Source organism: Mirounga angustirostris, unplaced genomic scaffold (genome assembly GCF_029215605.1).
Source record: "Mirounga angustirostris isolate CCGP_5_RB_7025 unplaced genomic scaffold, mMirAng1.0.hap1 SCAF_3, whole genome shotgun sequence".
NCBI classification, from domain to species: domain Eukaryota; kingdom Metazoa; phylum Chordata; class Mammalia; order Carnivora; family Phocidae; genus Mirounga; species Mirounga angustirostris.
Window position 1 is genome coordinate 187,598,615 of NW_026991711.1, and position 27,459 is coordinate 187,626,073.

The 27,459-nt window shown below is 45.4% G+C and overlaps 1 protein-coding gene across 3 annotated transcripts; it reads left to right on the forward strand.

Moving 5' to 3' along the window:
* The first annotated feature begins 9 nt into the window (after positions 1-9).
* On the forward strand, positions 10-25,923 carry COPS7B (COP9 signalosome subunit 7B). Of its 3 annotated transcripts, XM_045867739.3 has the most exons (8): positions 33-280; positions 5,349-5,630; positions 7,283-7,460; positions 12,569-12,644; positions 15,739-15,827; positions 17,547-17,749; positions 20,449-20,554; positions 24,484-25,923. In XM_045867739.3, the coding sequence occupies exons 3-8, from the start codon at positions 7,299-7,301 to the stop codon at positions 24,640-24,642; spliced, it is 795 nt and encodes a 264-aa protein (XP_045723695.1). In that variant the 5' UTR covers positions 33-280; positions 5,349-5,630; positions 7,283-7,298; the 3' UTR covers positions 24,643-25,923. The 3 variants fall into 3 exon arrangements, with proteins under 3 accessions (XP_045723696.1, XP_045723695.1, XP_054361929.1); XM_045867740.3 differs by lacking the exon at positions 5,349-5,630 and having other exon boundaries at positions 10-280; XM_054505954.2 differs by lacking the exons at positions 33-280; positions 5,349-5,630; positions 7,283-7,460 and adding an exon at positions 10,387-10,421.
* The last annotated feature ends 1,536 nt before the right edge of the window (positions 25,924-27,459 follow it).

Here is a 27,459-nt window from a genome sequence, read left to right on the forward strand (position 1 = left end):
CCAGGGGGAGTGCCCGGGGGAACCACAGATCCCAGCACGCAACAAAGAGGCCCAGGGACTACAAATCCCAGCATTCCCTGCACCCTGTTCTTCTGTAACTTAGACTCCAGTGTGCCGCGCAGTGTGCGCAAATTCATAAACCCTCCTTCAGCTTTGGGGTTTCTGAATTCGGAGACTTGAAACTGTGCGGGAAGACTCCCTTAACTCTCAGAGGAGGATGACAGCCCAGAGAGAGGTAACATCTGTTTACATGGAACTCAGAAATCTCCTGCAAATCATGGTAAGGCTGCAAACAACAAACAAAACACTGATTAAACCATGGAAGATAATATGACAAAATGACTCCTTCAAATCGTGCTTGTTTGTTGGTCTGGGGCGCCTTTTACTTGTTTTGCAGGGCTTTCTGGTGTGCTCCTGCGTTGGACTGGGAAAGATATCGATTGTATTCTCAGGATATCCATACCGGAAGGGATATTAAGAGAATTTGCCAACCCAACTCCTCTTGTTTTACATACGAGGAAACTGAGGCCCAGAGAGGTGAAGAGATTGTCCACCGGTTACAGCAACTTGGGACAGAGTTAGAATTCGACTCTAAGTCTCCTGACCCGCAGTCTGCGTTGTTTACACCACACTAAGGTGGCGATATTTTTAGCAACATGGCTATGTGATTATTATTCTCCTTGGTGAAGTTTCCCCATCTAGGTTGAAACACCCAGAGGTTAGGCAAGCATTCATTTGGTGGATTTCCTGTTAGGGAAGGAGTGTGATGTTTGTTTATCTTCAGTCTAGGAAGGACTTAGGACTTGGTGGTTTGATTTGTTCTGTGTTTGTTGCTTAAGATGACATTTATTGTGATTTTAGGAACTGGGTAAAATTGTGTAAGCTAAGGTTTCCTTGGACATCTCCTATCTCTTTCCCTAGGCCTTCCTTCCTCTCCCCGTCCCCCTTTCACCCATCTAGGCACCCACCCAATATTTCCTTCCATTGTAATTCAACAAAGAGCCTTTTCAGGTTTCCGGTAAAGGGTGAAAGGCATTGTCACAGCCACCAGGAAGATAACCATCTAGTTAGGAAAGAAAGGAGACTGCTGAGATTCAAGATGAGCTGCAATAAATGTCATAAGGGAAAGGTCATCTGAATGCCACAGAGGTTCTGATGGAAAGATTAATTCCAGCTGGCAAAACTGATGGAGGAGGTGGCATTTGAATTTGAAGGATGGGTGGGTTTTTTTTTTTTCTTCTGTTAAAAAAATTTATCTTGAAATTTTTTTGTTAATGAGGTATGATATATGCAGGAAGGGCACTGTTTTTATATATGTATACACCTCTGTCACCACCCCCCAAATCAAGATATAGAACATTTCCAGCATCCCTATGCCGCTTCCCAATTGGCACTGCATCCTCCCACCCCGACAACCACTCTTCTGGCTTCTATTACCATAAATCAGTTTTGTCGTGAATTTCATTTAAATGTAATCATACAGTATGTATAGTAGGAGTCTGGCTTTTTTCTTTAATCAATTATTTTTGTGAGATTCATCCATGATGTATGTAGCAGTAACTTTTTTTTTTTAATTGCTGACTAGTATTCCATTGTATGTATCTAGCAATATTTGTCTATTCTGTTGATGGGTATATAGGTTGTCAGTTATCAGTTTTGGGCTTTTGTTAACAAAGCTGCAATGCGCATTCTTATAGGTTTCTTTTTGCAGACTCTGCACTCATTTCTAGGAGAGGAGTAGGTGGCTTATACAGTATGCATATGATCAGCAACAGTAGTAGATTTTGCCAGTTTTCCAAAGTGTTTGTATCACTTTTGCCTTCACCAGCAATGTAAGAAAATTCTAGTTGACTTTTATCCTTGTCCAAACAGGGTCTTACAAGTCTTTATAACTTAAGTATTTTGGCTAAATGTGGTATCTTTTTTTTTTTTTAAAGATTTTATTTATTTATTTGACAGAGAGACAACGAGAGCAGGAACACAAGCAGGGGGAGTGGGAGCGGGAGAAGCAGGGGGGAGCCCGATGTGGGGCTTGATCCCAGGACCCTGGGATCGTGACCGAGCTGAAGGCAGACGCTTAACGACTGAGCCACCCAGTGGCTAAATTACTTTGGCTAAATGTGGTGTCTTATTTTTTTTTTCTTTTTTTTTTTTTAAATTCTTATGTTAATCCCCATACATTACATCATTAATTTTAGATGAAGTGTTCCATGATTCATTGTTTGTGCATAACACCCAGTGCTCCATGCAGAATGTGCCCTCCTCAATACCCACCACCAGGCTAACCCATCCTCCCACCCCCCTCCCCTCTAGAACCCTGTTTGTTTTTCAGAGTCCATCGTCTCTCATGGTTCGTCTAAATGTGGTGTCTTATTAATCGTTTTTTCTTACATTGTCTCTGGTGTTGAGCACCTTTTCATATGCTTTTTGACTATTTCAGCGTCCTCTTTTCTAAGTGCTTGTTCAAGTCTTTTGCCCACTTTTTAAGTTAGGCTTTTTGTCTTCTTATTCTTTTTTTTTTATTTGACAGAGAGATAGTACAAATAGGCAGAGAGGCAGGCAGAGGGAGAGGGAGAAGCAGACTCCCCGCTGAGCAGGGAGCCCGACGTGGGGCTCGATCCCAGAACCCTGGGATCATGACCTGAGCGGAAGGCAGCCGCTTAACCGACTGAGCCACCCAGGCGCCCCTTTTTGTCTTCTTATTCTTATTGATTTGTAGTTCTTTATAAAGTTTGGATATGGAGTTCTTTGGTACAGTCTTCACAAATATCTTTTCCAAGTCTGTGGCTTGCCTTTTTAGTCTCGCCCTGGTGTCTTTGATAAACAGAAATTCTTATTTTTATTTTTTTTAAAGATTATTTATCTATTTATTTATTTGTGAAACAGAGAGTGAGTGAGCGAGGGAGCACAAGCTGGAGGAAGGACAGAGGAAGAGGGAGAAGCAGGATCCCTGCAGAGCAGAGAGCCCTATGCAGAGCCCGATGCAGAGCCCGATGCGGGGCTCAATGCTTGGCTCGATTCCAGGACCGCTTAATCAACTGAGCCACCCAGGTGCCCCCAAGAAATTCTTAATTTTAATGTAGTACAATAGTTCAGTGTTTTCTTTTATGATTAGTGCTTTTTTGCATTAAGAAATCTTTGCCTACAGGGTTGGTAGGATTTTAACAGGCAAATAGGAGGTAAGAGCATTGCAAAAAAGAAGAGAAAGCAAGCTTGAGCATAGGCCCTGGTGTCAGAGAGGGAAAGTGTAAGTTGTGTTGGGCATGGGAAGGCCTGGAGTTTGGGCTGTAAGAGGGTGGGGCGAAACAAAGCTGGAAAGATTGGAGGGAAGCATCCTGAGAAGGGTTCTCACTGTGGCCTTGGAGTTTGGACATTATTCTGGACAAAGTAGAGGCACTGCCAGAATATTTATGAACTCAAACAGAACTTAGTTGTCTTCCCTCCACTGCCAAATTTGCTTTTTCTCCTCTGCAGCCCCATTCACTTACCACCACCTCCAAGACAGCTCTGGCCTGCGTAACCAGAATCCTAGGTGATACTCTCCTTCCCTATCCCTGCCTTCAACTGGTCACCAAGTCAGGCAGATTCTGTAGTCTAAATGCCTCCAACAATGTCCTTTCTTTTTCATGCCAACTGCTAGTGCCTTTGTTCAGGATCTCACAATCCCTTATCTATACTGTATCAATCACCTCAAGAGTTTCCCTGACTCCAGCTCTCTCCATATCCAATCCATTCCTATAGCAGCTAGTGTGATCATTCTAAAGTGTCAATTAGTCACACTTCTCCACAGGTTAAAAGCCCTAAGTAACTCCCCAATGCCCTTAAGATAAAATAAAAACTCCTTTACATGCTTACACTTTTTGTGATTTGCTTGCTCATTCTTCCACGCTCAACTCAAGCCTCATCTCCAGAACCGTGCCTTAAATCACCTCTCCCCAGAGCACAGGCAGGAGAGCCTTATCTGTAGCACTAGGGTGCCTGTGGCAACTGTCTGTCATAGCCAGAGGTCTGTCTCTCTCAGAGGCTGTGGGCTCTTCCAGGTAGGAACTTCGCTGTATTAAGGTTTTTACCTGGTATACTGCCCTGCATGTGGTTTATAAGACCCCTGATGTCCTGACTCCAGGTCTGTAGCCCTCACTTCTCATCCCTGAACCTTGGGTTCCAGACAGTCTGGGTTTCTTTTTTGCATTAGTATATGGTACACAGAGCAAGCCTCTGTGACTGTGATCTGCTGCCTTTTCCCCCCCTTTTTGCTCAGAAGATGCCTGTTTTCTCTTAACCAACATACATACTCTCTTCTGTGCTTCCAAAGTATTGTCATATCTCTCTCATAGCACTTAAAACATTAAAGCGTTTTTTTCCTCTTTTTTTAAGTAAGCTCCATACCCAATGTGGGGCTTGAGCTCACGACTGGAGATTGAAAGTCTCATGCTCTACCAACTGAACCAGCCAGGCACCCCCACATTGAAACTTTTTGAGGGCAAGAACCTTGTCTTCTCTTTATATAACCTTCTAGAACACAGAAATTAGAACAGAACATTTTTTGAATAAATCAGTGGGTTGGTGCTAGGCTCCTTTGCATTTGTCTGACTTCTGCACCATGATTCACCAAAAGCAAGTAGGGCTCTTTTCCATGTCTTCAAGACCCGAAAGTCTGTGGTGTGTACTTTAAAGGAACCAGCTTAAGTGTTAAGCTGTGTAGCATTCCTTAGCCATCTTCCAGGAGAGTTGCTAAGTACCAAATGCAACGCTACTTTTGTCATTTTGCTCACAGAGCCATTGTTGGCTCAACCCATCTCTTGCTTATTTTAAAACTTTTTTTTTTTTAAGATTTTATTTATTTGAGAGAGAGAGAGCACAAGCAGGGGGAGCGGGAGAGAGAGAAGAAGACGCCCCGCTGAGCAGGGAGCTGGACGTGGGGCTCGATCCCAGGATCCTGGGATCATGACCGGAGCCGAAGGCAGACGCTTAACCAACTGAGCCACCAGGTGCCCCTATTTTAAAACGTTTTCTGAACAGAGGTCACGAATATGGTCTTTGGCTTCCCATAGCCTGGGGTCCAAAGCCGACCTTGCCACTTAACTAGCTTTTGGATTTTTAAGCTTAGCGTTATGGTAACTCAACTAGACACTGTACACACCTGGCACATGGGAAAACGCTCAATAAACGGGGAGTAGTTATTACACTTAATATGTCTTTGTATCCCGGGGTAGCCGCAGCTGCCGTAGGGAGCTCCTGAAGGGTAAAGCTTGGCCAAAGCGGTGGATTTCGAGCCCGGGATGGTGATGGTGACGGTGATGGCGATGGTTTGGGCCCCATCACTGCCTAGACTGCATTCCTCTCTTCAGGCTCCTCTCCACCCCGCTCCTGGGCTACGACCCACCTCGAACGGTCTCTCCCAAGCCCAGGCCGCACTGGAGGTCTGAGGCTGCCAACGCCGCGGGGGGAACCTAGTGTGGGCGGAACTCGAGTGCAGCGGCGGGAGGCTTCCGGGGGAGCCGCAAGGGCAACGGGTCGGCGGAGGCAGAAAAGCGTCGGACGCCGAGCCGATCATGGACGCTTGACAACCTGCGGACAGGCGCCGGGAGGCCGAGCCAGCGACCGAGAGGACGGAGAGACGGCGAGGGCAGGTAGGGGTCGGCGAGAGGGCGGGGCCCGGCGCGCCAGGCTTGTCCCAGCCATCTGGTTTAGCGCCAGCCCCCAGGAAAGCCCGCGGCCGCACCGCGCCGGCCCCGCCCCGGGGAGCGCGCCCCGCGGCTCCTCGCGCCCCACCCGCGGCCCTGCCTGGAGCACGCCGCCCGCCTTGAAGTCCACCCCAGCCTGCAACCCTCAGTTCCTCAACCGAGGCCGTCATCGCTTCCCCATCCCCAAAGGCTGCCTCTTTGCCCCTCTGCTGTGCATCATAATAGCGCCCCCGCACGACGCGAAGTCTTCTCCCCTGTGTCCCTAGCCGCTTCCTCCGGCCCTCCCACTTCAGAAAAAAGCGACTCTCAATGCCTCCTTTCCTCTTTGCGCCTACAGGCTTGGCGCCTTAGGCCGAGATTTTTTTGAGGCACCGAAGTTTCTGTCCATTTCTCCCTCTCCACCCCAGGTCCTTCCATTCAGTCTCCATACGTGTGCGCTGGGAGGGGAGGTTTTCGTTCCATCACCTCTCTCCCGCCGCCTCCCACCTTACCCCATCTCTCCCCTTTCCCCTTCCTTCCTCAGCAGCTTTTCTTCCCTAGCACTTCACTTTTTCTGTTTCGGACAAGACATTCTTATGTAACCCTAAGTCAGGCGACATGCTTGTTTCTCTCATACTGTGAAAGGAGTGCTGCTCTGTATGCCTGCCTCCACAGGAAAACTTGGTTTCTCTTGCACCAAACTGTCGTTTGAATTATTCTTTTCTTCACTTTACTCTACCTCTTCTTCTTTTTGTAACACTGCCCCCAAATGTGTCGTTCTTGGTGGAGTCGTCTTTTCTTACACAGGACTCCTGCAGAGTAGGTATGCAGTGTGTGTTCCCTTTTAGTCAGCGTGTAATTGGATTAACAGTTGACGGACCCTGGGCCCCTAATGTCTTCAGGATGGCAATACAGTATCCTCATTGTTTTGTCAAATCCTTTTATTATTTTCTTGAGATTTCGTACAAATTCTGAAATCGTGTTCGGTAAAATCACATAGCATTAGGAGGTCAAATAGAGAGATTTTCCTCAAGGACTTACACAGCATGTATTTTCTTAGTTTGAATATGTTGATTATCTTTCATTATGATTTCCCCCTTTACTTAGGCTCAAATAACTTCTTTGATTAAATGAGACATCTTTCTTGTCTGCTTTTTGTGGTTTTCCTTATCTGTATGTGTAGGTGGGATTCTAATGACACACTGTAAACTGTAACTGATTGCTTTTGCTTACATCTGCTGCCTCTGTGTTTGGGCAAAATTCTGTTTCTTAATTACAGTCTATAAATGAGGTAGATATAAAGCAGCTATTGAAAAACTCCTGTGTGTTTCCTTGGATCTAGTCAGGTTTAAGGGTTTAGAAGGTGCTGCTGTTGGAAGACGGCCACATGTGGATGAAGTGGCTTTTCCTAAGTGTTTCAAACTTCTGAGCAAGGACACAATCCCTTTAACTTTAGGTGGAACCCTGCCCATCTCACAAAGTGGTCATAGCATCTGGACTGTTTTTCTTTTTTTGGATACTATCAAATTAAAGTATTCTGATGTCTGATCTGGCAATAAATAAGCATAGACTTTGCAAAGGAGAAGGAAGAATGGTTGAAACACTTTTCTTTTGGACAGATCTCAAGTCCAGAGAATGGCAGGTGAACAGAAACCCTCAAGTAACCTCCTGGAACAGTTTATTTTACTAGCCAAAGGTACCAGTGGCTCAGCCCTCACTGCTCTCATAAGCCAGGTGTTGGAGGCTCCTGGAGTATATGTCTTTGGAGAACTGCTGGAGCTGGCCAATGTGCAGGAGGTAAGCAGTTTCCAAACAATGTCTCTGTCTTCTTTGTTCTAAACCTTCCCGTGATTCTCCAGGTTCCCAAGGAATTTCAGTGCTGAAGCATTGTGGACCTGTGAGGGGGGTGCTGTTGAAGGAGGATGGGAATTGGGCGGGGGGAAGAGGGAAGGAGAGCAAGGATGATGTTTTGGGCTCCGTCTGGTCAATATTTTCGTCTCAACTTGGGGTAAAATTAGATTGGGTTACTAATAATTTGAAAGATAGGGGAAAAATCCACTTGAATCTGATAAATAAGAAAAGTAGAGTATAAGCATAGTTGATGTTTAACAGAGGTACTTTCAGGCATTTGCAAGGACCAAAAAACCTCCAGTGCAAATATAGACAAGAAAGATTGGTCAGGTACATACCAAGCAGAAAATGCTGCTATTGAACATGAGCTGGGCCTATTGAAAAAGGCAATGTTACACTAAGTGGATGTGTAAAAAAATTGGACGTGAAAAGCTAGGAAGTAGTCCTTTTTGCTTTGTTTGCTTCTATTTTTGATTGATGTTATTGAAACTTTGGGTATCTAGTTGTGGTTGTTGTGCCTTAAAAATGAGAAGATTTGTGAAGAATGACCAGGTAGAACAAAAAGATGTAGAGCAACCTAAACTTTTCAACCTCTACGTCTCACTTTGGATACTTTTACATATATTGACTGATACTTTTATATTGATTGTTTGTTTTTTTTTTTTAAAGATTTTATTTATTTATTTGACAGAGAGACACAGCGAGAGAGGAAACAAGCAGGGGGAGTGGGAGAGGGAGAAGCAGGCTTCCCGCTGAGCAGGGAGCCCGATGCGGGGCTCGATCCCAGGACCCTGAGATCATGACCTGAGCCGAAGGCAGATGCTTAATGACTGAGCCACCCAGGCGCCCTTGATTGTTTGATTGATTGAAAAGTCTGGCAACATCTTTATTGCTTTGGGGGTTGTGCTCAGAAGCTCTTGGAGGTTGGGTCAGCTTCTTCTTTACTGTCACAGCTTCTCTCTGGCTGTCCAGGATGGCGCTAGCTCTGGGGGTGGCCGCCATGCACAGATCAGTGTGGTGCTTGTGCTTGTGGATCGTGTGCACCATGCTGCCTGGACATTCGTGTCGACGGTGGTCCACATGTAGGAAGTGGCTGGCTTTCGCTGCCTGGTTCTTTACTTCATGACCATTAGGACACCTTTGCCATCAGTTGCTGGCTCCATGTCCATAGCCTGGTGGTGAATCAGCCCCTTGTGACAGAGGTGTGGGCCTTCGCGTTATGGGCCTGCTGCTGCACATCTCCTTATTCCTCTTGATTAGGAAACTGAAGCAGTTCCCCATGATCCTCTATTGCTGATGTATGGACCTGGCATCATCTTGTCTTCCTGTGATAAACAGAGACAGAAAGAGCCACTTTTACATTTGAATTGTGAATTTCTTTTTTTTTTTTTTTAAGAGGGGTTTGGGGAGAGAATCTTAAGCAGGCTCCGCACCCAGTGTGGAGCCCGATGCAGGGCTTGATCTCACAACCCTGAGATCATGACCTCAGCCAAAATCAAGAGTCGGATGCTTAACCGACTGAGCCACCCAGGCACCCCATGAATTTTTACTTAATGCCAGCTTTGCTTGCTAGACTAACCTCTGTAAGGGTAAGGTCTGTTGTGCTCCCCATTGTTTCCTTAGCACTTAATATGTAGTCTGACACACAGTAGGCTTTTGGTAAAAATTTGCCAGAGATGTAAAAGAAATCCTGTGAGGAAATATTTTTACCTTTGTTTTTAATTTTTAAATTTTTAAAGATTTTATTTATTTATTTGGCAGAGAGATATAGCAAGAGAGGGAACACAAGCAGGGGGAATGGGAGAGGGAGAAGCAGGCTTCCCGCTGAGCGGGGAGAGGAAAAATTTTTAAAACTAGGTTTATTTTGGGCACCTGGGTGGCTCAGGTCATGATCCTGGAGTCCTGGGATTGAGTTCCGCATCAGGCTCCCTGCTCAGTGGGGAGTCTGCTTCTCCCTCTGACCCTCCCCCCTCTTGTGCTCTCTCTGTCTCTTTCTGTCTCTCAAATAAATAAAATCTAAAAAAACCCCAAAAACTAGGGTTTATTTTTCTAATAGGTTTTATCTTTTTAGAGCAGTTTTAGATTCATAGCAAAATTGAGAGGAAAGTACAGAGATTTCCAATATATCCCTGCCCTCATACATGGATAGCCTCCCTCATTACCAATGTCCCCCTCCAGTGTGGAACCTACACTGACACGTCATTATCACCCAAAGACATAATTTACATTAGGGGTCACTCTTGGTGTGGTACATTCTGTGGGTGTGGATAAATGTACAATGACATTGTCCTCCATCACAGTATCATACAGAGTAGCTTCACTGCCCTAAAAATCCTGTGTTCCACCTATTCATCCCTCCTTCCCCTCTTAATCCCTGGCAACCATTGATCTTTCTACCCTCTTCCTAGTTTCGACTTTTCCAGAATGTCATATAGTTGGAATTGTACAGTATGTAGCCATTTCAGATTGGCTTCTTTTACTTAGTGATATGCATTTAAATTTCCTCCATGTCTTTTTATGGCATGATAGCTCATCATTTTTTCAATAGAAGAGATGACAAAGGGGTAATATGTTCCTTCAGGTTGCTGAAAAGCCTGAATAAATATGCCAAGTGGTTGTTTCATAACTATGGAAGATAGGCTGAGAGGAGATGGATGAAAATTAAAATGAGAAAGACATTGATTTAGGCCAGTGGGAGAAGTTTTAGAGTATCTGCTCTAAAGAAAATAGTCTTTTAGGCTTAATTTTATAATCATCTGTCTGAAAAGTGGGGGCTAGATTTGATGGTCTCTTCCTTGTCTGTTTTAGGACCTCAAGAGGTTCTTGATAACCTGAGAAGGTAGACTGGGTTAATAGGAAGCCAGAGTTCTCGTGGGGGTGCTGAGTAAATCACCTCTATCTCCCCAGGTTTGTTTTTTTCCATGTGTGAGCTGGGAACCCTAGTTGCTTTTCAATGGTCTGAAATGATAGATGTAGTTCCTGGAAACATTTTTGTTTTAAAGATTCATTTATTTATTTTAAAGAGAGAGCGGGGGGGGGGGTTGAGTGGAGGGAGAGGGAAAGAATCTTTTTTAAAAAATTTTTTTTATTGTTTTGTTAATCACCATACATTACATCATTAGTTTTTGATGTAGTGTTCCATGATTCATTATTTGTGCATAACACCCAGTGCTCCATGCAGAACGTGCCCTCTTTAATACCCATCACCAGGCTAACCCATCCTCCCAGCCCCCGAGAGGGAAAGAATCTTAAGCAGGCTCCATGTCCAGTGTGGAGCCTGACGTGGGGCTCAATCGCATGACCGTGAGATCATGACCTGAGCTGAAATCAAGAGTCAGACACTTAACCACCTGACCCACCCAGGTGCACCTTGGAAACTTCTTTTTAAAAGATGGTTTACAGAGAGGGAAACAAACCATAAGAGACTCCTAATCTCAGGAAACAAACTGAGGGTTGCTGGAGTGGAGGGGGATGGGAGGGATGGGGTGGCTGGGTGATAGACATTGGGGAGGGTATGTCCTATGGTGAGCGCTGTGAGTTGTGTAAGACTGATGAATCACAGACCTGTACTCCTGAAACAAAGAATATATTATATGTTAATAAAAAAAATAAAAAATAATAAAAGATGGTTTAAATTAAGTAGTATTACTATTAGCATCCACAGAGTACTGCTTGGGTAATACTATTTTATGGAGTTTGATAAATTGGAAGAGTAATGGGTACATATTTGTGAGTAAAAGAAACACCCAGTTAACTGACAACAGAGCAGAGAAGTTCCAGGCAGAACAGTATCTCTTTCTGTTTTACTTCTACAGATGGCTCTTTGCCGTCCACATTAGTGAGGAGTAAGTAATTTTTTCTTTTTAAGGAATAAATAATTTTAATGAACATTTTTATTTGGGACTGCCTGATATTGTAGTTCCCAGTCCCACATGGGCTGTTGTGTCACACTTTATGCTGTGCTAATCTCTCCCAGCACTCATACTGTTCATGTAGTGCTGAAACTTAGAACCTACCCTACACTTTATTCAGTTTGGACTGATAGTGGCTTGTGTTGTACCTGCCAACCTGGTGTGTAGACAAGGCTGCTCCAGTCCTCGTTTTTTGTCCCGCGTGTGTTTTTTTTTTTTTTTTTTAAGATTTTATTTATTTATTTGACAGTGAGAGACACAGGGAGAGAGGGAACACAAGCAGGGGGAGCAGGAGAGGGAGAAGCAGGCTCCTGCTGAGCAGGGAGTCTGATGTGGGGCTCAGTCCCAGGACCCTGGGGTCATGACCTGAGCCAAAGGCAGATGCTTAGCCGACTGAGCCACCCAGGTGCCCCGTGTGTGTGTTTTTTTAAAGACTTATTTATTTTAGGGGGGAGGGGCAGAGGGAGAGAGAATCCTCAAGCAGACTCCCCGCTGAGCATGAAGTCCAATGTGGGGCTTGATCCCAGGTCCCTGAGATCATGACCTGAGCCGAAATCAAGAGTCAGATGCTTAACCGACTGAGCCTCCTAGGTACCCCTCTAGTCTTTGTCTTAATAGCAAGGAAGTTCTTTTTTTTTTTTTTTTTAAGATTTTATTTATTTATTTGTGAGAGAGAGAGAGAGTGCACAATCGGGGAGCGGCAGGCAGAGGGAGAAGCAGGCTCCCCGCTGAGCAAGGAGCCCAACGTGGGACTTGATCCTGGGACCTTGTGATCATGACCTGAGCTGAAGGCAGACGCTTAACTGACTGAGCCACCCAGGCATCCGTCCCAATGGCAAGGAAATTCTAAGAAAACCTGAACTGCTCCCAATACTTACTGCTTTGCGTGTGTGTGACAAAAGCAGTTGCTTAGGCATGCTATATGGAGTGTAAAGTGTGTATTCCTGAGAGAGAAAAATTAAATTTAAAATTAAATAAATCTTACTTATTTTTTCCCAAAGAATCAGAGTTGGAAGGGACCTCAGGGACCATCTAGTAGAAGAGTCAGCTGTGGCACATGATCATTACTCTTTGCTTGAACACTGCAGTGATTGGTAGACAGCTTGGTTCATGAACTGTTTGATTTTTTTTTTCCCTCCTCAGCTTGCAGAAGGAGCTAATGCTGCATATTTGCAGTTGCTGAATCTGTTTGCCTATGGAACATACCCAGATTACATAGGTGAGTTGGTTAAAATCTTCCAAAGACTTTTCTTAATTATGTCACTCTATTTGGACATACTGACTCCATGAGGATCACTGAGGTCTGGGATAGAAAGCGTGGGGTGGGAACTTTCTGACCTGGCTGTTTCCCACTTTACTGAGCACTGGAGGTGACCTCACATGAGGTCTTTACCTTCTCACCCTTTATTTCTCTGTGGGTAAAAGGGGGACTATGTTTATGCTCATGTGTAAATATGGTCCTTATTTGTTTTCCAGATGAGATTCTTGTGGCTTGGTGTTTGTAGAACAGTTAGGAATGTTGTGAAGTGTCAGAATACCCAGTTGTAAAGTACTTAAGTGTTTTCTTTTTTTTTTTTCTTTAAAGATTTATTTATTTGACAGAGAGAGACACAGCGAGAGAGGGAACACAAGCAGGGGGAGTGGGAGAGGGAGAAGCAGGCTTCCCGCCAAGCAGGGAGCCTGATGCGGGGCTCGAGCCAGGATCCTGGGATCATGACCTGAGCCGAAGGCAGACGCTTAACAACTGAGCCACCCAGGCGCCCCAGTACTTAAGTGTTTTTTTTAAAAGATTTTATTTATTTATTTGACAGAGAGAGACAGCGAGAGAGGGAATACAGCAGGGGGAGTGGGAGAGGGAGAAGCAGGCTTCCCGCCAAGCAGGGAGCCTGATGCGGGGCTCGAGCCAGGACCCTGGGATCATGACCTGAGCCGAAGGCAGATGCTTAACGACTGAGCCACCCAGGCGCCCCTAAGTGTTTTTTTTAAAAGATTTTATTTATTTATTTGACAGAGAGAGACAGCGAGAGAGGGAATACAGCAGGGGGAGTGGGAGAGGGAGAAGCAGGCTTCCCGCCGAGCAGGGAGCCTGATGCGGGGCTTGATCCCAGGACCCTGGGATCATGACCTGAGCAGAAGGCAGATGCTTAACGACTGAGCCACCCAGGCGCCCCAGTACTTAAGTGTTTTAAATGTTATCAGAACAATGTCACTATATTGATGAAAATTTGGAAAATAGGACACAAAGTCACTCATAGTTATATCACTATTAAACTACTTAACAGCATTATGTTGCTGGACTTTTCCCCTTTGTGTTTGTTATTAAGTAGGTGTCATTCAGTTATGTATACGATATTGTATCTTCTCTCACTTATTTCATAGGCATTTATCCATGTTTTACATCTTTGTAGTCATTTTTAACATTCTGTAATCTAAAACTCCATATTCAGCCCATTCTGTTTTGTAGGTCATTTGACTCTTTCTTTCTTTTCTTTTTTTTTTTTTAAAGATTTTATTTTTAAGTAATCTCCACATCCAACATGGGGCTTGAACTCACGACCCCAAGATCAAGTGTCACATGTTTCACTGACTGAGCCAGTCAGGGGCCCTGATTATTTGAATCATTTTGTATTAGGATCTTAAGTATCAGGAATGAGGTGAATGCATGTCTAAATACTAACTTACCTTCCACCCAAGCCATTTTTGTTTGGCTTCCTTAGTTTTTGTTGGTATGACAAAGGCCTGGAGTTTACTTTAATGGTATGACCCAGGGCCTTTCCTACTATATCCCAGGCTTCTTTTTCCCTTTCTTTTCTCCTGGTCACTTGAACCTACCCTGTGCTCTGTCATCTGGACAGTTTGCCACATGTTTTTTCTGACCTTTGTTTTGTTCCAGTGAGTGTGTCTTCTGTTTCCATCCTCACTAAAGGGACAGCATTGCACAGACTCTGGAACCAGACTGCCTGAATTATATTCTAGCTCCACTTCCACTACATGTGTGTCCTTTGGCAAATTAATCAGATGGGAGTAATAATAGAGGTCCACAATCCTTTACCTGCACTCCTTGGGCTAGATGCTTCAGAATTTAGAATTTTGGGGACTCTGAAGAGGTAATATGATGCATATGCCATTTTATGTAATACCTCCAAGATGTGGGCAGCACCTGTAGTGAAAACACATCCACAGTTTTGCAGCAAAACAAATGAAATTGTACAACAAGAGGAATTAATAGCCTGCTTCAGTTGAGGTCAGGAATTGCCACCAGATAAATTTCAGCAGCATGCCCAAGGAAAAAAGTCAGCTTGGATTCACCTTTTTGGAATCCAGGATAAGGAATTGAAGGCATTTGGGTCTATCTTTCGAGGTTGTCGTGAGGACTGATGGGGTGTGTATGTGCATGTGCCCTGCGGCTGCTGCCACTGCTCTTGTTATCATTACTGTTATTACTAAAATTTTGCCCATTCTTTAAGGCTCATCTCAAACTCCATCTTTCTTTTACTTTCCTGTCCCTCCCAAGGTGATCGTGCTCACTTGCTCTCTCCGTTTCTCTAGTTCTTTCCTTTTCTCTCCTGCCTCCCTCGTCCTCCTCAGCCTCTTGCTTGCTCCTGGTAGTTTGTACCTTTCTTCTGGTGGTTCTATCTTGCACCTCTAGCTGTCTAATACTCAGTTGTAAGACTGAGGACAAGTCCAAGGCCCTCGAGTTGCACAAATCTGTGGTTATTATCCCTGGGGTTGTGCAGTGCAGCTGCCCTGGCAAGGCCCATCTTATCTATCCTTTTTTTTTTTTTTTTAATTTACTTGACAGAGAGAGACACAGTGAGAGAGGGAACACAAGCAGGGGGAGTGGGAGAGGGAGAAGCAGGCTTCCTGCCAAGCAGGGAGCCCCATGCAGGGCTCGATCCCAGGACCCTGGGACCATGACCTGAGCCGAAGGCAGATGCTTAAGAACTGAGTCACCCAGGTGCCCCCATCTTATCTATCCTTGACTTCCCTGAATCACTTAAGACAGTGCATTGCACATAACAGATTCCCAGTGAAGACATGCTGACCTTGGTTTAATGTCACACAGGGCACAGATAGTATTCCATTAAGATGATTGTCTTACCATTTTGTGCATTCATGCCTGGCTTTTCAGGAGCACATGGTCTTCCAGAGAAGACAGGAGGTGCTCATGGAACATTTGCCTCATGAATAAATGCAGAGTCATGACAGTGAATCAATAGTAGATTCGGTGTGGGGAGTTGGTGAGCTTATTCCATAAAGAAATTCTAATTTTATTTTGTGTCTTGATTTTTGTGGTGGGTGGGACTGAGCAGCCAACAAGGAGAGCCTGCCAGAACTGAGCACAGCTCAACAGAACAAGCTGAAACACCTTACCATCGTGAGCTTGGCGTCAAGAATGAAGGTACAGTGCCGAACCTCTTCCTGTCTTGCTCCTCACTGGTGTCGGTGCCCGAGCTCCCAGCTGTGCATAGTAGTCATACCATGAATGCATAAAATTGGCTTGGCAAAGCACAACAGAGATAAAGATAACCATTAAAATAGTGTAGATAATTATTCACCATTTCATTCAGGAAAGGTATGCCCAGGAGACCTTGTGAATCAGCAGCTCTCAGTTCTGGCATGCTGCAGTGACTCACTTGGTGTGAGCATTTTGCTGTACCAAAGGGAGACTACTGTTTCAAGATAGGTAGTTTTTCAGATGGGAAAACTTTGCATCTCAAGGCAAGTTAACCACTTCATCTGTTGCTTAGTGCACAGTGAACTGTGCCAGTGCTGGAGGAAACACTTGCTCTATTGGACTTACTGAGAGCTAGATTTTTAATATGCTGCCTTCTTCTGGGGATTGTCAAGCTTAATTATCTTAATAAAGATTTTTGCCTTACATGCTCTCTTTAGACGCTCAGCTTCTGTAAGATAACCACTCCAGCATATCTCTTAGTTCTCTGCCCCACTCCATTTAGAAGAGGCCTTGCAGCCAGCTTCTCGTAGCCATTAACAAAGAAGATCCAGATTTGGTTAATTTACAGTTGATTTTGGCTCTCTGCCCAATCCCAGCAAAGCTGTCTAAGTTTTTGTGGGGCTTTGCCACTGGAAGAGGTTTGCCCTTTGCATTTCCCCTCTGTGACTGAGCTTGAGAGATGTAGATTTGTTCTTGCATTGCCATTTCAGTTGCTGAGATCATTTTCCCTTGGTCTAATAACAAATTTCTGATTCTCAGCCTGGCATTTCGGGTGGGAGGTCTGTTTTCTTAGGAAATGAGGACTTGACCCTTTTTTTTTTTTTTGGCCTGATCATGGACTTCCCAATGTAGCAAAGAGTAGGAGTAACTTTTTTCCTTATTTCTGCAATCTGTCATTATAAGCCCATCTATATCCCTGAGTTTCAGACCTTTAGTCATAGAAAACCCCTCTAGGTATGTTTGCTGTTATTCTCTTGTTTGTATACCTCTTTGTCCTGTCTGTTTTTGAGATTTGATTGCTGTATTAACCTCCAAACTAGTAGTGATGTGTCCAGAAAACTAGATATTTAGATATAGAGTTGTCTGGGATAAATGTAAAGTGTTGGTATAGCCCAATAAGGGACTGCTGTTGGGGAATTGACATTGATTGTAAGAGTCTGAGAAAACAGATGTAAACTTCAGGATGACCCCTGAGTTGGCAGTACCCACTGGCCACCTGTACATAGATATGTTAGCCTGCAAATTTTTTTGCTTGTGCTCTCCTGGGCAGGCAGCCGGTTCTCTTCAGTGTCTGAAATTGTGTGGGAGTTTTATGGTCTGGCATTTTATGTCAAGTCTGCAAGCTTCCAGAAAGTGGTAGAGTGGTACACACTGAGTATTTCCCTTTCTCTTCTGGGACACTAAGAGTGCCTCACAACATCAAAGCTAAAGGCTGGGTGAAGTCCAGGAGGTAGAGAATCTAGGAGAATGCATTCCTAGATGCTGTGGGTCTTGTTTCAATCCCAAAGGTCTCACAGCTCACATTTATCTATGTCTTGTTGCCATAGTTATTAATAATTACCACCAGACTGCATTTCCCAAACCCTTGAGACAGGTGTACACCTGCATTTTCTTTAGCGCTTGTCAATGGTTTTTGTAAATATCACTTGGCTTTATCTGCAGTGTATCCCCTACTCCGTGCTGCTGAAGGACCTGGAGATGAGGAATCTCCGGGAACTGGAAGACCTCATCATTGAGGCTGTGTACACTGACATCATCCAGGGGAAGCTGGACCAGCGAAACCAGCTGCTGGAAGTGGATTTCTGCATTGGCCGTGACATCCGAAAGAAGGATATCAATAATATTGTCAAGACCTTGCATGAATGGTGAGACTGAAAGAAGGAGGGGTCCCCTCTCGTTAGGGAGGGGGACATATGGCGTGCCCTCTGTGCCTCTGCTTCGGGAAATGTTGTCTCCCAGTATCAGCTGGGGCTGCTTGGGAGCTGGAGCCTTAGGACAGTAAGCCAGGGAGTGGGGCTGCATTTGTGACCAGAGCTGTGTGGCAACAGGAATCCCTGCAGGCCTCCCAGGGCCTTAGTTGTAAAATAGTTCTCATCCTGCTGCAGCAGGGGGGCTGTTTAATAGCAGGCTTGGCAGGTGGAGCCTCTGGAGCCTAGCCATGTGACATGGATCCAGTGCTTTGCAAACTCAGCCTCCGAGTTTGACCAAGCTCAGGAAGTTAGTGTTGATCAGATTCTGTGGATACAAGAACTCATGTTCAGCCTCAGTAACTTTGGGCTAGTGTTGGTAAAACATTGTGAGGAATAGTGAAGAGAAGGAGTGGGTTATTCTAAGTTGGAACACAGACGCACACACAGACTGTTTGATAACCATATTCTGGTATATAAAAAGAAGTGGGACATTTGTGGGGCGCCTGGATGGCTCAGTCGTTAAGCGTCTGCCTTCGGCTCAGGTCATGATCCTGGGGTCCTGGGATCGAGCCCCGTGTTGGGCTCCCTGCTCAGTGGGGAGCCTGCTTCTCCCTCTCCCACTCCCCCTGCTTGTGTTCCCTCTCTCGCTGTGTCTCTCTCTGTCAAATAAATAAATAAAATCTTAAAAAAAAAAAAAAAGAAAGTGGGACATTTGCATGTTCTCTGTTTTATTTTTGTTTTTTTGCATGTTCTCTATTTTAATGGAATTTGATGTTTGCAAGAGCTTTGGACATTCTGCAAGGATTTGTTACGGAGTTATTAAAATGATTTGGAGCTTATAAAGCCAGATGGGCCTAGTTGGAGAAGAGATTTTAGCTGAGTTTTGAAGGAGGGCTGGGTTAGTGAGAGTTGGAGGTGAGGAGAGCATGTTCCCAGGCAGGCATGTGGTGTTGTTGGAAATCATGAAGCAGAGCGGGCAAGCTTTGTACAGAGGGTTAGGGAAATTGTCTTCTTTAAAATAGACTGAAACATTTCAGGCATGAGTAGCCCAGCTTTGACTCCCTGACCCCCTGTCCAGACCCCGCCAAGTTTCCCTCACTTCAGCTACTATTGGACCCCAGGGCATGTGCTGTCCACCCCTTACCCCAGGTTCTATCCCAAGTATGGCCTCAAACACCTTCCCTTTACAACATCTGACACAGGCAGGAACTTTCAAAAAATTTAAAAGTGTTCAATCAGAATAAATAGGAAATAAACTTAGAAAACACCCCTCACGTGAAAGTGCCCTGGCACACAAACCTAGGCCTCCAGTCCTACTGTGTCGGCTGCCTTACTCCATCTTTGAGATGACTGATGCTGTTTTCATGCCCAGAGTCTGGCTTCACTGTGTTTCCACCCAGAGGTGCCATCCTAACCCGATCCCAGGATGTTTACTAGTACAGATTCTTAAAGCTTGTGTTGAGGCACTGGAGTTAGATTTGAAACAAAATTGTTGGGTAGAGCAGTACTCCAAATACGACAGAATGTTCGCAATTACTTACTTTAAGGTGGAGGGTAAATGTGTATTCATTGTACTATCCTTTCAACTTTTTTTAGGTTTTAACATTTTCAAAATAAAAAGTGGGGAAATGAAATAATGAGAGGGATGGCAATTAGGAAGTAACAAACTTTTTTTTTAAGATTTTATTTATTAAGTGTGTGTGAGCAGGGGGAGGAGCAGAGGTAGAGGGACAAACAGACTGCATTGAGCATGGAGCCCCATGCAGGGCTCAATCCCAGGACCTCAGATCATGACCTGAGCCTAAATCAACAGCCGGAGGGGGCGCCTGAGTGGCACAGCCGGTTAAGTGTCTGCCTTTGGCTCAGGTCATGATCTCAGGGTCTTGGGATCGAGCCCTGCATTGGGCTCCCTGCTCAGCAGGGGGTCTGCTTTTCCCTCTCCCTCTGACCCTCCTCCCCGCTTGTGCTCTCTCTCTGTCTCAAATAAATAAATTAAATCTAAAAAAAATAAATCAAGAGCCGGATGCTCAGCTGACTGAGCCACCCAGGCGTCCTGGAAGTAACAAACTTCTGAGAAAAGGGGCAGTTTTTAAAATAGGATGCTTTTAGGGGCGCCTGGGTGGCTCAGTTGGTTAAGCGTCTGCCTTTGGCTCAGGTCATGATCCCGGGGTCCTTGGATCAATCCCTGCATTGGGCTTCCTGCTTAGTGGGGAGCCTGCTTCTTCCTCTCCCTCTGCTGCTTCTCCTGCTTGTGCTCTCTCTCTCTGTCAAATAAATTTTTAAAAATCTTAAAAAAAATAGGATGCTTTTAGAAAATCATTTTTCCGTTGAGAAAAGTGGTGAATCCGTGCCACCTGTAAAGTCTGTCCTAATTCCCTTGGGGGTACATTCTGTGAAACTTTCCCATGGGATACAAAGGTTGACATTCAAGCTGTGTTCTAGGAAACTATCCCACATCCTCCATGTTTGTCTCCAGGTGCCCTGTGTTACATATTCAGAAACACTGGTCTTGGAAGGAGTGAAGGGCAAGAGCCTTCCTTGGCAGACAGGGTGTTAAAGGAAGTCCCTATCGGGTGTTGGGGACAGAAGTTTTGGAGGCCGGAGGAGAGCTCCCAGGCCTTTCTGTGGCTCAGGGCTGGTTATCTCCGTTGTAGGTGCGATGGCTGCGAAGCGGTTCTGCTAGGCATCGAGCAGCAAGTTCTGCGAGCCAACCAGTACAAGGAGAACCACAGCCGAACTCAGCAGCAGGTAGAGGCAGAGGTAAGGAGGAGGATGTCTGTTACCTGCTCCAGGGTCTCCCTGTTTGCTCCTTCATTTTCTTGGTGTAGGTGCAACAGCCGCTAATAGGCACTGGGCTAGCGGGGTACAGATGCGGGTGATGTGGTCCTTACTTTTCATGCTCTCTGTCTCCTTTCTGATTCCTGGTTGCCGGAGGGTGAGCGGGCTCGGAGAGCGGAGAATGTTGTCATTCCACGGTATACATGTACTGTGCAGCTGTAGAGCAAAAGAAACGAGTTTGGGGGTGGGTCTTGAAGATGGGTGAAAGGGTGGGGGCGTTGCAGTGGGGCAGGGATTCAAGGCCCTGGTTCTGCTCTGCTTCTGAAGCTGTGTGGTAGGTGCACTGTGTGCATTTTATTCTTTAAGCTACACATGTATGTTGTAATCTTTTAACATGCATGATAGATTTCATGTTGAAAAAGGAAGGAAGGGGAAACATTTGGCAGATGAAGTGCAAGTGAAGAAAGTGTGTTGTTATGGTTTTAGTGACACCCGGTTGTTCCGGACACGATTAGCCTCTCAAAACACAGGTTGTAGCCTTCGGGTTTAATTTAGCCATAAGCTAAAAACTGTAGCATTGGAAGTCCTTTCCTAGTGTGATGGAGCTTGAAGTGTTCATGGTATTTAATGAGTTTTCTAAGTCGTGTGTCCAGGAATATGGCAGAATGGGACCCAGAGTTAACATTCTTAAGAAACAAAAGAAAAGTAGATGTGCCTTTCAAAGGGGGATTTGTGAAATTTGAGGATTTCCATTACTCTGTTATATGTACTCCTTGAGAATTAAACCTGTCTTAAGTGTCTTTGTAAGACCAGCTCCTTGTCACATCCCTAACCCATAGTAGGTGCTCAAATTGTTTGTTGTACTGAATATTTCTGTGTCTGTGGATTGCTGAACTCCACTTTTCATGAACTAGAACACATTTATTTTGGATATACACACATCCCTACATACATATATGTATATAACAAGTCTGTGAATGTTCAGTGCATTGTTTAATTTTTAACCCTACTTCTAGCCAAAGAAGTTTGAACTACATTTAATTTAGCACTAGCTAAAATTTAGCTAATTAGCTAAATGACAAATACATTTAGGACAGTAAGCCTGCTGCTTCTCTAAGAAGCTGTGTAATCCTCGTCTTGGATATTGTGGCTTCTTCTCTGAGCCTGGGATTGATGTCTGAGCAAAGTAGGAAGGGCCAACCACTCTCTCTTATCCATTGATTCTTTCCTATAAATTAAACTGTGGAAACAAATGAAGTTTGGGGGTGAAACGCGCCCACTGAGCTGGGGTAGCCTGTGTAAAGCAAACCATCTTTAACCTGATGGGTAGCCGGAGAGGAGCCTGATCACTGCTGGAGGCCCCACTGTGCCCAGACTGTTGCTAATTGTGTGGTAGGTGGGGGGCTTGGATTGTGCTCACTAGCAAAAATGAATGATGTTAATTTCAGAATTTTGAATGGTTCAAGTTTATTTCCGTGACAAATGGCATCTGATGAAAGAAGGCACTGACTAATGGTGAGGCATGACCAATACTTAGAGAACAGTGTGGGCTCTTAAATTATGGTTATTACAAAGAAAGAGAGCCAGTGCACATGGATTTGTTATCAGAGGCCTACTTTTGGAAAACCACAGCTGTGGTTACTCTGCCGGCAGAGCCTGATGCTGCCACCAGGTGGCGGTAATAATTTGATTAAATTTGAGAGAAAGAAATTTGAGGAAAAGACCAAGGCCACCTCCACCACCAATTAAAACAATCTACTGTCTTGGGGCGCCTGGGTGGCTCAGTTGGTAAGGCGACTGCCTTCGGCTCAGGTTATGATCCTGGAGTCCCGGGATCGAGTCCTGCATCAGGCTCCCTGCTCAGTGGGGAGTCTCCTTCTCCCTCTGACCCTCCCCCCTCTCATGTGCTCTCTCTCTCATTCTCGCTCTCTCAAATAAATAAATAAAATCTTAAAAAAAACCCCAAACAATCTACTATCTTAACAGTCTTCTAGAAAACCTGGAACAGACCATTATGAGACAAGAGGGAGCATGGTCAAAACGCAGAGCCTTGTCCGTTTTCCATTCAGTAAATGTATAATCAGGGTACTTAGTATAGGATGCTGATCATTCCCCAGCAAAAGGTACATAGAAAGCTGTTTGTTGATTTGAAAAGAAAACAAATCTACCAAGAACAAAGGGGCAGAGGGAGAGGGGGAAGCAGATTCCCTGCTGAGCAGGATCCTGAGATCATGACCTCAGCCGAAGGCAGACGTTCACCCGACTGAGCCACGCAGGCGCCCTGAGATGGCATGTCTTGGGCTGGCAGGACACTGGGTGAAGCCACACTTGACTTAGGATGCCCTCTGTATTCACTGTCCCAGCCCGCTGTCCTCTTTTGATGCTCCTTTCAGGAAGGTTGTAGTGTTGATTGAGGTGACAGCAGTTTAGGGCATGGCTGTTTCTACATCGCAAAACAACAACAAAAACCGAAATAAAAGAGCTTTAATCTAGCCAAGGCTCATTCTGCAGATGATAGATCTCTTCCAGGAGCCTGGTATTGGCCTTAGACACAGCATTGTTTCTTCTCTGTGTTAGGACTGCCTCTTACTCAAGCTCCTGAAATTCTGACTGCTGAGAACTTTTGCCCCTGACAGCTCCCTTCTTTATAGAAAATGCTGCCTGCTTCCCAGAGAACACGGGGGTCATCAAACTAGGGTCACCCTTATCTCCTCTTATTCTTTCCAGTGCTTTTCCTCCCCTTTTCCTTCCTCTCAGCTGGCTGAGGGGTAAAAGCATAAAAGATCCTTTAGGACTGGTGTTGGGGAATGCGTATATAAACAGGCACAGGAGGGCACAGTTGGTAGAAGTACAAGATGGTATAATCTCTTTTCAAAAGGCAAGATAGCAATAGTTGTTAAAAATGTAAAATGTGCCAACCCTTTGATCTGGAGAGCTCACTTCTAAGAATATGTCTTCCAGTGCTGTTCATAGAAGTACGAACAGGTAAACATAGAAGACTGTTCGTAGCAGCACTGGACGTAAGTGAAAAGCAAAAAATTGTCAAACATTCATAATAACAGTACACAGATGATACCAAGGATGTGTGTTTTGATGTGGAAAAAGTTCAGAAGTTGCTTAAGTAATTTTGAGCCCTCCTTTGTTAAGTAAAGAAATGTGTGCTGTGGGGCGCCTGGGTGGCTCAGATGGTTAAGCGTCTGCCTTCGGCTCAGGTCATGATCTCAGGGGCCTGGGGTCGAGCCCCACATCGGGCTCCCTGCTCAATGCAGAGCCTTCTTCTCCCTCTCCCTCTGCCATTCCCCCTGCTGTGCTCTCTGGCTCTGTCTATCTCTCTGTCAAATAAATAAATAAAATCTTCAAAAAAAAAGAAAAAAGAAACATGTGCTGAAAACCGGTGTAATCGTGTTTTGCCAGTCCTGATACTATGTTTTCGTCATTTGTCACTTGGTTGGCTGACGTTCATCCTCTAGTTGTTTAGTCGGGAAGGCTCATGCAGCTGTATTCCCAAAGTTCCTGTGAAAACATTTTTAGTTTCATACGTGAACAGTGGTAACTGACTGTAGTGTTCTTAGGACCCCCTTTTTGTTTCTAAGGCCATTTTAACCAGTCCTTTCTTTCACCTGCTGTGTTGTACCTCTTTGCCAGATGGTCCACTTCCACTGGCTTATTCCCTCTTTTCAACCAAGGAAGCGTTAGTTCCATTTTTTGCTTGACTTATTTCCATGTGTTGTCTACGAGTAGCCCCAGCTTGCTTCTCCTCAGCTGGCTTTCTCAAGATAATCTCAGATTTTCTTGCCGAGGTGTCTGGTTTCTTCCCTGGATGGCCCCCAGTACAGTGAGAACAAGTTTCGATGAGTTTTTGGCACTTAGAGGCTGCACTGGCAGCACACTAATTCTGTGTCTCCCTCTAGGTCACCAACATTAAGAAGACACTCAAAGCCACTGCCGCCTCCTCGGCTCAGGAGATGGAGCAACAACTGGCGGAACGGGAGTGTCCCCCTCACGCTGAGCAGAGGCAGCCCACCAAGAAGATGTCCAAAGTGAAAGGTCTGGTCTCCAGCCGCCACTAGGGCCGGCTGGGGCAGCTGGTACTCACCAGGCCTGGGTCAGGTGGGGAGGGGACACCAAGGGCCTATTTCCTCCCCTCTCTACCTTCCGTGAGTTCCAGACCTGCCCGTCCCCTCACCAGCGCCTCCCACCCTGTTGGTACTGTTCCAGAAGAACCGTTAATCCTTTCTCCCCCACTTTCTCCTCCCCCAGTTGTTCCTTCAGACTCAGGGGCTCCACTGATGCCATCCCAACAGGGTCAGACACTGCCCAGCTTCCCTCCAGGAGGTTCTTGTCTTTGTTTAAGGGCTTGTCTCCCTCCCAGTTTTTCTTTTGCTCTGTGTCATTTTTGTCAGGCTGGTCCTAAGCCGGAGGCAGCTTTAGCCGGCCCGCAGGATGACTGCGAAGGAGGCTCCTCTCTGAGTGAGGAGGAGGGTCTGCCTCCTCCAGCCCCATGTTCCACAGTACCCACATGGGTGCAGGTGGTCTCTAGCCAGGTATCAAATGCTTTGTTTTCCCTCTCCTGCCTTATCCCTTGTTGGCAGCTCCGATCAGGCCACGGAGGGATGTGATGCTGGGCTATGTTTACTAAACCTGCGGGTTTTCAGCCTCTTAAGCCCAGCTCCAATCTCTCATTAGTCGGGAGCACTGGGTTGACTAACCTCTGGTATCTGAGCACCAGTGGAGGGTGCTGCGGGTCTGCTGGGTGGCAGAAGTTTCTTCCGGTTTGGTGTTCTTTGCTGGCCACGCTTCCCGCCCTGCTGCCCCCTTGACTCCTCAGCCTGGTTGTCAGTGCGAAGGCCCCAGCTGCCGCCCAGAACTGTCTGCCGACACTTGCTCTCCCGAGACCCTTTATCCCTCCCAGCGGTGTCTACGCTGGGGCCGGTCGTGCTGGGGGCCCTCTGTCTGCTGAAGGACCTGCTGCTGCTTCTGTCTCTCTCTTTCCACCCCTCCTTGGCTGATGACCCAGAGCCCTCTGATGATGGCATTCTCCTGGCAAGAGAAAAGGACTTGACTAGCCTTTCTGAACTTGAACAGTTTCAGGTTATATTTTAATTTTTTTTTTTTTTTTTGTACAGGTTCTGATTCTAATACATTTCAACATGCTTTTTTTCCCCCTCGTGTCAATATTTGTTAAACTAATCGCCGGTGATTTTTCACCTGGTTGGAGGGTGGTGTGTGTGTTTGTGTGTGTGTGTTGTTGTTTTTTTTTAAGGGGAGGTGGAGGTCCTGGACTGATATTAAAGTTCAATGAGAGAAAAAGCACATTTTAGAACAAGAAATAAAAGTGTAGATTTAATGTATGTGACTGTGGAGTGCGGGGTTGTGTAGCTGGTGGATCTGAAGGGTCTGGGATTAGGGTGGTTCAGGGAAAATGTGACACTCTTTCTGTTCCATGGATAAAAAACGGGTTTCTCCTTTTTCCAGACTCTCCAGCAGGTGTTGACTGTGGATTGAATGTCAACAAAGTATTGTTTCCCTTTTCACCGGGTCCGTGTGCCCATATAACCTTATGCCCACCTGGAGAGTTTAATTCCCAAATTATGTTTCATGAAACCCCTTGACAGATGCTCTGTGGAAAAGGGGTTCTGTTGTTAAATAAATTTCACACATCCTACATCCCACATCCTCATTGGAAATTCATTTTAAGGTCTCAGAAAAGGCCTGGGTGAGGAAGCCTATTCCCACACTGATTTCACCACCAAATTCTTCTTGTGGAACTATCCACTATCTAGTGGAATACACTTTGAGGAAATTTTTGGAAACATTATCTATTTCTCAAAAACACCTCCCAGCCTTGTAGGTTTTTACAGCTATACTTTCTAGACCTAAAACAGGCACTCTCACTCTTGGCAAGTGGTTTTTCATCCTTATCTTTCGCACCGGGGAGCAGACTAGGAAGCCTGGCTTGACTTGTGTGAAATGTGTGACCATTTGTTTGACTGCCCCAGGGCCCTGAGGAGCTTTAGGTTCATCTTCTTTATGGTTCTGCTGCTTGCTTCCTTAAAAATAGTAATAGCAGTACTAAGAACACATTTGTGAAGTGCTCTATAAAGTGTCTTCATGTATAATAAGCCACTGAATCCCATCCACTCAAACAATCTCCTCAGGCTGTAAGGGTAAGTATTACTACAGTTCTTGCTTTACGTATGAGAAAAGGGGACTCAGAGACTCAAAGTACTCTCACTGCAAGTGCAAACAGACTCCTAGGTCTCCCGGCTCGTACATCCTGCCATCTTCTCTGTGTTACAGTCTAGTTTAGAGTCGGCTCCCCACGTGCTCGCTTAAGCAGCACATATACTAAAGTTAGTCTGCTCCCCAGACGGACCTTTGGCATCCTTTTACCTGCTTGTTCCTCTGAGGGCTCATCTTGCTTTTAACTGACACCCAACACACCACAGTCTCTGCTCCCCAAACCCACTTAGCCACTTTGTAAGGAATCAGGGTGGATGGGGCTGGGGCTCTAGGAATTGTGGGAACAGCTGGGATGTTCATTGCTCTGTTGGGTTCCCCATCTGCCATGTCAGGCTCCATGTTCTGACGGCTGGGCTGTCTGAAATATGCACAGGTGTTTTACTTCCAGTGTTCAGAAGAGGGGTCCTCATCAATAGGGCAGCATCTTAGGAAGGAGACACTGCAGCATTAAGCAGCATTAGCTAGGGAGCAGTGCCTCTAGCCACCTTCTTTAAGCTGTTTGCTTTCTGAAGTCCTCTGGTCTTTACTGTCTGTCCAAATGAGAATCATCCTGGTTCCTACTTGGGTAACATTAGGAAGGTAGTCAGAGCCGGGTTGCTGGAAACCAAATCACGTTCCAGTTCTTAGAGTCATTATTCTAACAG

Bases quoted from the DNA above. Each gene is read 5' to 3' on its own strand.
- COPS7B (XM_045867740.3), top strand. From the start codon at position 7,299: ATGGCAGGTGAACAGAAACCCTCAAGTAACCTCCTGGAACAGTTTATT. The intron at 7,461-12,568 runs GTAAGCAGTTTC...TTCCCTCCTCAG, and splicing joins AGCTGGCCAATGTGCAGGAG to CTTGCAGAAGGAGCTAATGC. The intron at 17,750-20,448 runs GTGAGACTGAAA...TCTCCGTTGTAG, and splicing joins GTCAAGACCTTGCATGAATG to GTGCGATGGCTGCGAAGCGG.